This window comes from Lithobates pipiens, unplaced genomic scaffold (genome assembly GCF_037356315.1).
Source record: "Lithobates pipiens isolate NorthernLeopardFrog02 unplaced genomic scaffold, aLitPip1_a1.2 Scaffold_8, whole genome shotgun sequence".
Lineage (NCBI taxonomy): Eukaryota > Metazoa > Chordata > Amphibia > Anura > Ranidae > Lithobates > Lithobates pipiens.
Window position 1 is genome coordinate 268,615,599 of NW_027507903.1, and position 15,046 is coordinate 268,630,644.

At 42.2% G+C, this 15,046-nt stretch overlaps 1 protein-coding gene across 3 annotated transcripts in view; it reads right to left on the reverse strand.

The window, feature by feature from the left end:
- The window catches only part of ACSS3 (acyl-CoA synthetase short chain family member 3), a 230,386-nt gene that overhangs the window by 24,883 nt on the left and 190,457 nt on the right, over positions 1 to 15,046 (reverse strand). For all 3 annotated transcript variants that reach the window (XM_077471933.1, XM_077471934.1, XM_077471935.1), the window contains 3 exons: positions 13,282 to 13,345; positions 2,657 to 2,738; positions 1,737 to 1,859 (listed from right to left, as the gene is read on the reverse strand). In XM_077471933.1, the coding sequence (XP_077328059.1) occupies positions 1,737 to 1,859; positions 2,657 to 2,738; positions 13,282 to 13,345 (269 nt within the window). The remainder of the gene's footprint in view (positions 1 to 1,736; positions 1,860 to 2,656; positions 2,739 to 13,281; positions 13,346 to 15,046) is intronic.

Genomic DNA, 15,046 nt, shown 5'->3' on the forward strand with positions numbered 1-15,046 from the left:
TTGTGCTGGAGTCACACAACACCCACTAACTCCTGCAGATGCCTTTATTATAGAACACCAGAGATAAAGGGGTATATACAGATGTATACTGTGCTGTGCTGGAGGCACACACAACTTCCAATAACTCCTGCAGATGGCAAGTGGGCTCAAATAGAGAAGAGCTATGTAGGTGGATATAGAGGTGTGTACTGGGTACAGAGCACGCAGACAGCACGCACAAGCTCCTAACACTACTGACTGCAAGCTCTATTATAAAAGATAGATCACTAGCTATGTAGGTGAGGTGAATATAGCAGTGTATACTGTGGTCAGGGCACACAGACAACAACCACTACACAACAGCAAGATCGAAAATCGGCCGAAAACGATCGGTGTGTACTGTGTTGAAGGTACACAGAACACCCACTAACTGCTTCAGACGCCAACACACTACACTAGGCCGCCGCGCTGGCGGCCTTATATAGTGTGGGGCGTGTACTACACAGCCTGAGCTATGATTGGCCACAGGCATCCTGCCTGTGGCCAATCATGGCTCTCCTCGCTGCTGGCGCTGTGATTGGCCAAGCATGCGGGGTCACAGTGCATGCTTGGCCAATCATGAGCCAGCAATGCACTGCGATGACGCAGTGCATTGTGGGCCGTGAGCGCCACACGAATTTGGCGCGAACGGCCCATAACGTTCGGAATTCACCGAACGGGCGAACAGCTGATGTTCGAGTCGAACGTATGTTCGACTCCAACACGAAGCTCATCCCTAGTGGACAGCTTTCCCAGAAGAGCTGAAGCTGTCATAGCTGCAAAGGGAGGGCCAACTTAATATTGAACCCTACAGACTGAGTCATTAACTGATGCCATTAAAGTTCCTCTGCGTCACAATACTTTTACCAATATAGTCTGTATAGGTATAAAGAACGTACTACATGTAATACAGAGATATAAATCACGGGGGGGGGGGGGGGGGGGTATTTAACAAAGACAGATTTTATCATCCAACCATGTGCAAGCTAAAATGCTGTTTTTTTTTTTCCTTGCATGTCCCCCTCAGATCTACAGTGACTGCACTTCCAAGTGTACTTGGAGTGCAAAGAGAATTTGCCTTTGTTAAATACACCCCCCCCCCCCCCCCCCCCCCCCGTGATTTATATCTCTGCATTACATGCAGTACGTTCTTTATACCTATACAGACTAGATTTCTAAAAGTATTGTGATGCAGATGAACTTTAATGGCATCTCAGTCTTAGTCCATAGGGTTCAATATTAAGTTGGCCCTCCCTTTGCAGCTATAACAGCTTCAGCTCTTGCCTTTAGTAAATAACCCCTATGTGCAATAAAGGTAAAGGGGGATGTGTACAACACAGGTATGTAGTACTGCAAGTTGGATGAGGCACTTCATGTTATACCTCACAGAATATGGAGTAACATGCCATCATGCATGACATGCATTATGTCTCACCAAACAATACCTGTAAATTCTAGCAATAAGTAAAAGAAGTGAGCAGCTTCAGTAGGTTGCCATCTCACCCAAATGCAAAAAAAAAGAAAAAAAAGAAAAAAGGCAAACACAAAAAGTAACAGCTTTAGCAACTTAGGTAGTAGTTAATGGTATTAGAGGCTAATGGACAATATGGCACCAACATTCATAACAAAATAAAAAAACTGCAAAATTTCTATCAAAAAGCCTGCAAAAAACATGTTTTTTAACATACTGTATACAATTAATATTACTTTTAGGTTACCTCTTCTATTGCTCCTGCAGAAAGCCTATGACCTGCTACGTTTATGACATCATCGACCCGGGACATGACATATACATAGCCATCTTCATCCATATATCCTGCATCCATTGTATCGTAATACCCCTAATCAAACAGATAATATATGTAAAGACATTATCGAACTATTTTACATCCACCCTAGGATACTTATGTACCTGAAGAATAAATATGCCATTTAGATCACAAAAAAATAGTTCATGAGCTTTTCACCTGCTTCGGTCAATTGTCTATTCCATTCCCAGTGTAATCACAGGGCATTGCCCAGGGACCAATCGTGCCTGGCAAATCCAGATCTTATTCAATCTTTATAAAATCCTGTGTAGCTTTCTGTGTATTGCTTTTCCATAGCTTTTAAATTTTTTTATTTTAATTGACTTTTCACTGGAACCAAACACACCTTTTCCTCTAAACATTAAATGCTCTTAGAGACATTTACCTAACATGAACCACATTTAAACAATTGGTTTTAATGAGGTATTTTTGTTTTTGTTTTTATAATTGTAAATTTAGCTGTTAGCCAAGAGTTCAGCTTTAAAGCAGCAGTTTTTATTGTTACTTGGACCCTTTACAATGATGAGGACTCTCCTCTCACCTCTATGTGACAGAGATGGGCACCTGAACAGCTATTCACCATAGCTATCACATGGATGGAATGGGATGGAGTCACATACTCTGCCCTTGGAAGCTGAATCGATCAGTGAGAAAGGGAAGGGAAGGTTTGTGTTGCTGGTGGTGTCAGCATTAAAGTGAACTTGTTCCTTTGTCCTGCATGACAAAATCGCAGGTTCACTTTAAGGGATGTTATGCTGCAAAAAAGAAAAGGTTAATCCATGGTAGAAATGCTACTATTACATCATGGACCCCTGGCAAGTTACACTTACTGGAAACTTTGTGAAGTAGAGACTTTTAAACATTTCTTCATTTTCCCAAAGTGTGGAAAAAGCCCCAGGAGGCAACGGTAATCTGGGAAATGAAAAATCAGAAATATGAGAAACATCAATTTGCAATCAGATTCCAGTATAAAAATGATTCTTTCTAGACCTAGTGCAGTGCGGAACATTCAGCCTGTCAACAAAGATCAACAATACGCTGAAAAGCAGACCACATGCAGAACGAAGGGTGGCATCAGGGCATCTGCTAGGATTGCTTTCTGTTTTCCACAGCTGGCTGGCTGGAATCACGCGGAATAGGGATTAGGCAGGACTTAGCTAAGCTCATGCAGGGGCTGTAGTTTCTATTTTTTTCGTCAGTAATTCCATTTCCTTCCTTAGAGTGCACTGGAATATACAAATCAATTTGGGTTTCTAGCAGCCAACAATTGGAAATATGGCTTCACAATGTATGGCTTGTGGTGTTACATTTTTTACCCCAAAACTCCTTTGTTGGTGTCAGTGGGAAAAAAATAAAAAAAATTGTTTGTTCATGGCTCCTCATAGTTGGCAATCATTGGGATAAAATAAGTTCCATCACTGGTATTACTAGGATAACATAGTAGGATAAAATTAACTCAACATTGTTGGTGTCATTAAAGACAAGCCCCATATTGGGTCAGTCAGAGTAAAATAAGTCCCGTATTGTTGGTGTCAGTGGGAGCAAAATTAAAACCAATCTTTGGTGTGTGTGGGAGTAAAATGAGCCTCACCATGGTGTCAACAGGGGTAAAATTGGCCCCATATTGTTGGTGTCAGTGGAATAAAATGAAAGAATATGTTCACAATTTTTTAGAAATAATAAATGCACATAATTTTGCAGAAAATGCGCATTTATTATTTTTCCTTCAGGAGCCTGGAAAGCGTTGCACCAAGGGTGCAATGTCAGGCGTCTATAGACAAGCCCTGCAGCTTTCAGCCCATGCCTACAGCTGTCAGTTTGAAAGCTGCAGGGCTTGTGAATGAACTACAAGGGGTGCTCATTAGCACCCTCGCAGTCCATTCAGAATTTCAAGCTGTCTGCCATGGTGGCTGGTTGACAAGAAACTCTGAATGAATGACAAGGCAGAGTGGGTGGAATTTTTGGAATTATAACAGTGGGAGCGGAGCGAAGATCCCCCGCCACTGTCACACTAAGAGAGGTGGCAAGAGCTGGAACATGTTACATGTTCCAAAAGTTTAACTCATCCTTTAATTTTAATATTGCTGGTGTCAATGGAAGCAAAATTAACAGGTCACTGGTATTTGTGGCAGCAAGATTAACCCCAAACCCTTGGCATCAGTAGGAGCAACCTAACTGAACATGGGTAATTGCAGTGGGAACAAAATTAGCCATAAATCGCTGATGCCTGTAAGAGGAAGAATAAGCATTGGCATTCAGTGAACTTCTCAAAATTCTGCCAATCCTGCTGCTCTGTCTGTGCTATGAATTTTCAGACAGAAGATCTTTAACTGCCCCACGGTTCCAACTGCAGAGCCAGGTACTGTAATGCAGAACATACTATCACTTAGCACCCCACTGCCACTCTCTCCAAAGGGCCAGTGTCTTGGGGGCACACTTGGCATTGCAACTATGGTTCCAGGTAGCAACACACTGAGGGGAAATAATATATAGGGTTTTAGACCAAATTTACTCCAACTTTGTCACAATCAACTTTTACATTTTCATTTAAAAGTTGAGCTAGAACTTATCTCATGCTTTTTATTCCACTGAATCAAACAAGTATCTGGGTAGAGCAGATGCTTCTTTGTTGTCCTCAGTCATGCACTGAAGACATTAGGCTCTCCACACTGATCACTGCAGACAGGCTAAATGTAAAGAAATCAATGTTGCTGCCAGGGGCTTGTACAGCTTTCAATGTGCAACGAAATTAAAAAGGAGGGCAATTAAATGATTATATTTACAAAAAATGTCTTTAAAAGTTTTTCCTACATAAATCTATTCCTCTAAATGTTCATATTTTCTAAGCCTTCCTCCAGTTATCAGTTTAGGCAGTCATCAAATCTGAACAATTACGATAACTTGGTATTTGTAATGCCAGGCTTGCCAAACTTTGCCAACTTTGTTAGAGAACTGGCCATGAGCGCCAATGCATTTGCAGCGGAAGCCTTTGTTTTTATTATGGCCATTGGCAGTTTTGTAAATGAGAGCCAAACAAGCACAGAATCAGAAGAAGAAAAACAAAACAAAAACAAAAAAATGATGACAGAATGGCATGGTCCTGTGCCTAATAGAACCAAAGGGCAATTTTCTTTTTTTTTCTTCTTTTTTTCTGGTGTGTACAAACGCACCGATTGCAGGAAATTGCCAAAGTAGTACTACGATTTACTGAATTCCTGCTACACAACATGCAACTACCAAAGATGAACAATCTGCTGTCTGTTAAATGCTGTAGGGGGAAGTTTCAGTTCCTATAAAAAGGTTTCTTTTGCAATTACGATTGAAATCAAGTGGATTTAGCTCTTGCACCTGCACATCCCCTCTGGACCAGAGCAGTTTTACTCTTCTGTTATGAGTCCGTTTATTCAGCATCAATGGTCATTTCCAAGGATAACAAAGTAATACATATACAGCATCATTTTTTTTTTTAGAACAAACAAGGCTTTCCTTTGATGATATTGTCTTCCAAAATTATTTTATTTTTTATGGAAACCATAAACAGAAACTTTTTTTCCTATTTTGAGCAGTGTTCGGGTTCATGCACACCGCTGCTTCTAAACTGATTTTTTTTTTTTGGGTCTTTGGGCATGTTTTTGCCTAAACCCGTGAATTCCTCTTATCAAAAGCCTAAATTCCTCCCAATAAAAAGCTGTCCATGCATACATAGGCTTTTAGAGGAGTTTAGAAGAAGCAGCGTTTAGAGGCAGTCAAAGCTCCCCTCCTGAATGAAGAAGAATTGCGTTCAGGAGAGGAGCTTTTGGGCATAACAAATATCAATCACACGATAGGCGCATTTAGCGCTTGAGTGTTTATTCAGGCGGAACTGATCAAACCCTCCAGTCTCTTCTATGGAGCGGTGGATGTCAGCAGACACTGTCCACTGACACCCGCCACCATCGATCCGATCCTGTCTGCCAAAAACAGACGGATGGTGGTCCTATTTGTTATCTATCTGGTGGATCAGATGGCATCGGATGGAAATGGACAGGCACTTCCATCTGATCAGATCAGATAGAAGAGGGCCCATAGAGTAGAGTGGGCTGTGTCTGTGTCCACTTTGCATACGTAGAGTGGACATGGACCTGTCATGCGCCCACTACTCTTCAAATGGTTGGGCACCCCTGATCTAGTTCAGGCAAATAAAAGTGACCCCTTTTGGAAATTAGATGCCACAGGTGGTCTGCTTTTTGCCACTATTTTTTTGGGAAATGAAGAAGCATGCTGGTATTAATCGAGGGGCACAGAGCTTGGTAATGACACACTAGACACATGAAAAGTATAGATCATACACACAGGGAGAAAGAGGAGAAGGGGTTAATGCACGGAGGATAGAGATTGGGGTAATGCAGGATCTACATGATAAGGGAAGCGAGGGATTAAAATATGGGTCCCTGCAGGGACAGAGACAGGATATATATACTGTATAGGGTGAATGACAGTAGAGGGGTGACTAATATTGTTTTGGTACTGAATAACACCTGACAATGGGTGCTGGCTGCGATCAGGAAGCTTTCTTTCCTCTCCAACACAGATCATTGTGTGAGGAGAAAGTGAAAGCTGTCACCATACACGTGGTACAGAGCCAATTCCAAAGGCTCTGTACGTTTGTGAGATTAACTTTCACAGCACAGCATTGTTCATGCAAAAAAATGTTTTTAAATATTACCCCCCCCCCCCCCACCTCCCACAGGAATGTGCCACCCATCTATGTATAAGGGATTGATGACAAGTGGTTAAAAACTCCTGAAAAAAAAAAAAAAGTTGTTTACGGTAGAAATGCACACAGCTTTTAGGTTCCGGTTGTGGCGTTTATTTACTAAAGGCAAATCCACTTTGCACTGCAAGTATACTTGGAAGTGCAGTCGCTGTAGATCTGAGGGGAAGATCTGAAATAAGGGGAAGCGCTGCTGATTTTATCGTCCAATCATGTACAAGCAAAAATTCTGATTTTCCTTGCATGTCCCCTTCAGCAGTGGCATAGCGTGGGGGGTGCAAGGGGGTCCACCTCCCCGGGCGCAAAATTTAGAGGGGCGCTGTCACAAGTGTGGACCGTCTAGCATGGGGATAAAAACCCCTTGTTAAACTTATGATGCCAGAGAATCCACATTGTTCAGCAACAGCGGCCATTTTAGTGGTGCGGGCCGGCAGCTGGGGGGATCTGTATCATGGTGGGGATCAGCGAGGGGCTGAGGTGAGGACAGATAGGATGGCCGCCTGAGAGCCCGGGACTGGGGAGAATAGTTCTGCCATGGCCGCCTCCTTCTTGACCTAGCCCCCCTGACCCTGCCCCCCCAAGAGATGAGAAGCGGCGGATGCAGTATCTCCCGTACCTCCAGGAGGCCTGGAGAACAGGCCAACTGAGGACCCAGAGGACTTGCAAGGAGGCGCACATTGCCAGGGAGCCACTAGAAGGATCAAAGTATCCCCAGATCAAGGAGACAGACTGGCATGGAAGGTAGGGCTAACAGTCTCTCTCATCTCCCCCTCAGGCCCCTCTCCCACTCTCAGCCCCCCCCCCCATTTCCTCAGCTCCACCGTCTCTTTGATCCCAATGTCTCTCTCTGCCTCTCTCTGTGATTTCAAATCACCAGTGCTGCAAAAACACACAATTGTGTAAATAAATAAATAAACTAACTAATTTTATATAATAATCAATAAAAAGTTCATCCATAGTCATAAAGTCCATTCATACCCATGTTTTTTAGATGCTTTTTATTATTATATGAAATTAGTTTGTTTATTTATATATTTGCACAATATTGTGTGTTCTTGCAGCACTGGCGATTTGAATTCACTACCCAGTATTATTATCATTATTGTATTTGATGAATTGTTATATGATATTTTCTGTGCTTTATTTGCACAATGAGGTTGAGGTTTCTTGTAGCACTGGTGATAGGACTCACTACCCAGTAGTTTTTTTTTTTCCATAATATTTCAGTTAATGGGAGCTACATATGTCATATTCACACTAATACTTGTTGCAGCACCGTGACGTTGGGTTATTGGCCCCAACGGCAGGGTGCTGCAACAAGTATTATAGTGTGAACATGACATATGTAGCTCCCATTAACTAAAATATTATGAAATCCTCCACCTAGTGCTTATGATGGTTAACATGTGTAGAAAAGATGTAAACACCTATTTTCAGGCTGTCCAGTCATGTTATCCCCTCTGTGAGCCAGTGGTGTATGCAGGAGAGAGGAGGGAGCGCCAACAACAGATGGGACATATGAGCCTATGCATGATTTCACCACTCCAGGCTTTACCAGTCATTGTCAAGCATGCTCTCCTCTCCCTACAGCCACCACTGTCTCAAACAGTGGATCATGTGACTAGACTGGAGCTAGCTGAAAATAGGTAAGTCTGTGGGCCAAGGGGGCGCAAATTATTTGCCTCGCCCCGGGCGCTGACAAACCACGCTACGCCACTGCCCCTCAGATCTACAGTGACTGCACTTCCAAGTGCACTTGCAGTGCAAAGTGGATTTGCCTTTAGTAAATAAACTCCATGGTGTTAAACCTGTCCTTTAGTTTTTATCTGAACTACAGTATACCTCTCTACCCTCTTGTCATCTCCACGACATAGCAGGAAGTGTTCTGTAGTCTAAAGGAACAATTAGAAGGAATGATTAAACTCCTTGAGATAACATATGAAGAACATAAGACAGCTCCGGATTTCTGACAGGATCATCAGGATCATTTTTTTGCACTTATCAAACAAATATGGTAAAGGATAAAAAGGTAGCAAAATTAGAGAAGTCCATTCATTTTTAGGAATTGCATAAACTATCACGTAACTATATGACTTATGCAGTCAATCTTGTATCTTTCATTGTACTGAATATAAAAGGCTTTGCTGAGATCTGTTTTCACTTTGACATGAAAGAGTCTATTTCTGTTGATCATTGTCAGAAAAAAAGCAAATTAAATGCATTGTGATGTATTATTCTTTCTATAATAAGACATGAAATCCTCCACAGGGATGAACTTTTTTTTATAGGAAAATATTCTTCACTTTTAGCAGACATTTGTGAATATTGAAGAATCCATATCCCAATTGGTGCCATTTTGCTAGCACTGATGCAAAACTGGTGAACCTCCCCGTTATCCCTAGCATCACCTTTGACCCTGGAGAACACCAAAATGCCATCTACATCAGCTATTTGGCTGTAGTGAAGTGAATCTTTGCAAACATGATCAGGCTGCAGTTTTGGAATAGTAGCAATAGTTACATAGTTACATAGTTAGTAAGGTTGAATAAAGACACCAGTCCATCCAGTTCAACCTGAGTGAGCGTCTACAATTGTCCCTATCCCTGTACATTGCACGCTCACATCAGTCCCTACCCTCAAGGAGCCCACAATCCAAGCTCCCCATTCATATACTAGGGCCAAATTTGGACAGAAACCAATTAACCTACCTGCATGTCTTTGGAGTGTGGAATGAAGCCGGAGTACTCGGAGGAAACCCACGTAGGCACAGGGAGAACATGCAAACTCCAGGCAGGTAGTGTTGTGGTTGGGATTCAAACAAGCGACCCTTTTACTGCTAGACGAGTGTGCTAACCACTACACCACTGTGCCGCCCCTACACCACTGTGCCTGAAAAAGAGTGTGGCTTCATTTTTATATTTTCCCCAATTTTTAAATCAGAGAAAAAAAAAGAAAAATGTGCCACTTCATACAGGTATATAGGAACCACATAAAAATGAAGTATGATCTCATGTCTGAGACTTGTCCCCAGAATTCTTATGACACACTGCTTCCGGAATAGACCCAAGTGTTTAGAGCCTAATAAAAAGCACATGCATTTTCAAAATGCCTCCCGAATTGTAAAACTCCCAACTCTAATATTTATACCATACCAGCCTTATCTCTGTTTTCATGAAGGGAGTAGGATTTTGTAGAAGATGAGGTATACTGTCCATTGATCTAATACCTGTAGGGTGTGAGATGTCCAATAGACAGAATTATGACTGCTGGGAAGAGAGACTGGCACAAGGAAATTGAGCAACAGAGGAGTTGCAAGAAAAAAAAAATGGAAGACCCAAGGTAAAGTGGGACCTTTTTGGCTGGGGGGAGGTGTGGACTAGGCATGAACACACCGACAATGTTTTTGTAATTATACATGTACTAATCTACAGTGAATGTCCTTGGGCATATGGTGCTCTCTGCATGGGGCCAAATGTTCGAATTAGTTAACAGAGTCATAGAGGATGAGTTTCTCATTAAATAATCGTCAATTAAACTTTTGCATTCTATTTTCCTTATTTGTAGGGAATACCCCTTGCCTTTTTAGCATAGTGAGTTCAAAGCTTCTTGCCAATTTTCATAATTTCTTTGTCCATGTTATTCTCTTTAAAATTATGTGATTTAATAGTCCATTCTTTATTGTTTATTTAGACTAAATGGTTCTTATTAATATGACCTTTCCCTGACAATCTGCTTTAAAAACGTCACTTATCTGCAATATGTGCATATTCTATCAAGCATAAGTTGAGACAGACTTCCTAACGCTCGTCAATAGAGTGTACTGCCAAAATCTAGTTATACCAGTCTGTCGGAAGCCAACTATTTTTCCTTTGGCTCCCCGGGCTCACAGGGGTTTGGTGAAACTTCTTCCAAGGCATGTAAATGTCATTCAACTGTGAAAACTACAGTATTAAATGAGATTTACAAGAGATTTTTTTACTCCGCCATTAAAGTGCAAGTTATGAAATGGTACCTACACTGGCCTAATGCTATATACACCCAGACATGACACATATTCACAGCAAGCCATGGAGATTAAACCTTGCCTACTTAAGGTTAGCAAAAAGTTTCTTATGATATTAGTAATTATTAATGGGTTTCAACCTTGTGATAATAAATGTGTCAAAAGATAAACTCCAGGAAAACAGACAACAGAAAAACATTCCCGAAATTGTTCTACCTGCCAAAGACTCAATTATTCAGTGTGGCCACCCCTGGCAGACAACAATGCTGGATCCTTGACCTTCACCGCAGCTAGGGAAGGCAAGTTTAAACTGGACCTAGACATTTATTAACCCTCGCAGAGATTAAAGACCCCCCCCCCCAACAAAAAAAAAGTCTGATACTAGTCTTCCTTTACCACCACCAGGGCTGGGACAAAGGGGTGAGGGCAGGATGGGTGGCTGCCCTGAGCAATGCATCATATGAGGTGGGGGGGGAGGCACCACAAGGAGATTGGGGGGGGTTTCTGTTGGAAGAGGGCATTTGGGGGGGGCAGCTAGGAGTATTGTTCTAGGAGGGGAAGTGGGTGCTAAGAGTGGTGATTTAGAGGGGTTTGTGTTGGGAGGGAGGATAGGGGAAATAAAATGTGTGCTAATTTGTGCTGGGAGGGGGGAATTTAAGTGGGGGGGGTGTACTAGGAGGGAAAATTTTGGGGGTAAAGGATTTGTGCTAGGATGGGTGATTTTTTTTTGGGGGGGGGTTTAAGAGATGGAGGGGCAAAGATTTGTGCTGAGAGGGAGGGTGATTTGTACTGGGAGGAGGGAGGATTTATGCTTGGGGGTAAGCATGCAGATTAGTGCTTAGAGTTTTTGCGGTGAGATTTTTGCTGGCACATAATGCTCATACATCTTGCTTGGGGGGCGCAGTTATGCATGTCCGCCCTGGGCTCTAGATGACCTTGTTCTGTCACTGATCACCACCTCCGGTAGCCTCTCACCTTGAGATTTTCTATAATGTTATAATGTACAGTCTGAGTGATAACTGGGGAAGAGGAGACTGGTGAAATGTCCTTTTCTACTTGCAGCAGACATATATTATCTTAGTCAAGGCAAGTTGGTTTTAAAATGATACTGTTGAATAGTATTGTGACATGTCAGCAATGTACAGTATATACAGAGTAAAATGTATGAGAGCATTACTTTAAAAACACAAATTCAAACCGCTGACTGCACAATAAATCATACTGATGAGGTCATCTCTCCTATTGTTCCATTGTCTCCATTCAGCATACTCACTTTGAGCACATGTGAACTGAAGCCTTTAGTGCTGGTCCCATTCTCTCAGTCTTGTGTGCTGCTGCACCATGGATTACAGGTCAATAAAACAAACTCGGTTGCTTCCACCAACTGCATTTAAAATACATTTAACTGGCTTTATATCTGCCTTAAATTCAGATTTAAATAAGGTAGTAGATGGACAATGAACATACCCACAATAAATAGCTATGCAACATCTTTACATGAGAGCACAATACATTCATTCACCTGAGGGTGTTTTAAACGGTTTTCCTTCTTCTAGTAAACAGAAAAATATTGAATTGTGGGCAGTAATGCCACTGTTGAACTCATTGGGGATGATTTACTAAAAGTAACTAGACTATGCACTTTGCAAAGTGCAGTTGCCCTCTGAAAGTGAAGTTGTTCCAAAGATTAGTAAATGAGGTAAAGCTTGACTTTGTAAAGTGAATCATGTGCGAGGGAAATAAAAAAACATTTTATGCATGCACATGATTGGATGATGGAAGTCAGCAGAGTTTCTGCTCATTTACTAAGCTCCAGAGTAGGGATGAGCTCAGGCGTGTTCGCATGGTCCACGCGCAGAGCCCGCCAGGAAGTCGGCGCAACGCTGCGCTAGTCACAGGCAGTGAGACATTGCCCCGATGCGCGGCTGCAGAGATCGGGCAATGTCTCACTGCCTGTGATTGGTGCAGCGCTGCGCCGACTTCCTGGCGGGCTCTGCACGTGGACCATGCGAACACGCCTGAGCTCATCCCTACTCTGGAGCAACTGACTTTAGTAAATCCACCCCATTGTGTCCATGGTACAGAGACAAATTTCTTCTCAGTCAAGAGACAACTAATTAAAACCCTATTCACATCTTGGTGTTCCCAGGAACACGTGCAAAATGTGCATCGCGCTTGAAGTGCCATTAATTCTTCATGGCCCCCCAGATGAGGGTAGCAGTAGCATGTTTTGTCACATGCCAAAATGTGCATTGCGTGAGGCCCACTACAAAAGGGTGCAGGAGGTACTTTGACATTTTTGTCACGTGCTGAATGGAATTCCCCAGGCGGTCATGTAACAAACTTGGTAAAAGTTGTGTGAATGGCCCCATTCACACAGGCAGTGTCGGGACAAGGTCATCCAGCGCCCAGGGCAAAGATGCCAAACTGCGCCCCCTTTTCCCTGCAATAAACCCTTGCGCCAGGGGCAGCCGACCCTCCTGCCCACCCCTTGTCCCGGCCCTGCACACAGGTGTGAATGGGGCCAAGATGTCAGAATTACTAGAGTGTAATCTGTTTAGTGAGCAGGTGCAAGAAGGTGTGTTAAAGTAAATAAATTCTATATTGGAAGGATTTTCCATTTTTTTTAAACATCTTGTAAAATATGAAGCAACATTACCTGACTTCTTGTTTTAGTTTAGGAATTTGAAAACACTTACTTTACAACAATATTTCCCAGCGTATTAGGCTTGAGTTCTTGCATTTGGCTATTCAATATTTTAACTGTGAAAGAAAAAGAAGAATATTTCTTGAATGGCCTTTTTTTTCCAGATCTATGATTTTAAGGTATAGGTCTTTCAAACAAAATGCAATAAACAATTTAGTAATCTCTGCATTTTCAATTGACAACCCAGCTTAACAAATGACTAATGATAAACACAATGCGATTTGTGCAAGCGATGTGGCAAATTTAGGCATTGCTTGTGATAATTCAAATTTATGAGCAATTTAAAAATATAAAAACTTATGTCATTCCGCCCCAGTGATTATATCCCTACCATGTGCCTGACACCACATTTCCCACTCATATGAATGAGGCCATCACATCACTCTAGTTAAAAATGGCAGGGTGTGCGGCAATGCTGGCCTTACTGGCCTGGGCATCTCAGGTCTGCTACAGAGACGTTACATGAAAAAGATTTATAGATGCCACTCGTTGAAGACAGGCCCTTGTTTTTATTGCACTTTTTTAGGTTTTCATCTTTCAAGGCTATTCAGTATTAGCTATGCCAAAGACTCCTGAATGTACCAAAAAGTGCAAATATGTCTATCTCCATTTGATATGATCCAATATATACTATACACACATGCCATACTGAGTGGTTTCATTCTATAGACATTGGATATAGGTATTATTGCCTTTGTGTAACAGTATATCCTATGGAGTTATCTTATATATCTATAGCCGGTGGAGGCACCTCCTACATCTACGGTCGCTCAACTTTTAATTTTTATGTTCCTTTTTTTTTTTTTTATTCTTAGAATTATAGGAATTTAGTGTAAGGGGGTACCCGTCCTCTTATCCTGCCATCTTCTGATGTTAGGGAGACCTTGGGCTATTATTTCTATTTTTATGTTGTTTTTATTTTTATTATCTACCAAGGTGCAGCATGGATTTTGCATCAATGTGTGTGAGGCGGATCCGATTTGGTAGTTTCGCCTTACACACATTGCTTTGTGATGTTTAATATACATATCTATATTATTTATTGCCTTGGGTTGCCGGTGACCCCCCCCCCCCCCCGTTTTTTGTTCCCTTTCTTTGGGGGAGAGGGGGTGTCTCTCGTCCTTCCCTTATTTTCCTGCTTTCAGTTTTTTTTCCTTCTTTTCCCAGTGTCCGTTTTGTGATTCTTTGAGTTTTACCATGTAATATCTGGATTTGCCGTTGGTCTCACACCCGCACTTCCACTCATTGCAGACAGGGGGAGTTTTGGGTGCTATATATGGGGCAGTTTCTATTATGGGGATTATTTCCCTTTATGTAATTTGTTGCTGTAGTATTGCATATGCTTTTACAGTATTGGAGAGTGGGGCTTTGTACAATATTAGCACGTTACTCCTTTTAAATAAAATCTGGGGAGATTCCTTGGTTTACAGCATTATTATTCCTCTTACATGGGAACATTCTGGCCCCTCCTATATGATTGGATAGCGCCCAGGGGGAGGGGGTGGAACTTGCATGCCTGCTCTCCCATAAAAAGCATAGGGTGTAGCAAGATGGCACTGCCACTGAGGACGTCTATGACAAAACACATAGGGCATTGCTAGGCTTACTACGCCACTTCTGAGTATCAGAGCTAGTGGGTGGAACGCAGTTGGAACACACGCCGCGAACCCACAGCTCCGTTTACCTATGCTGAACTGAAATAAGCTGTTTCCGTGTGACCTTACCTTGCGCTGTACGGAATTGGGGTTTTATTTGTT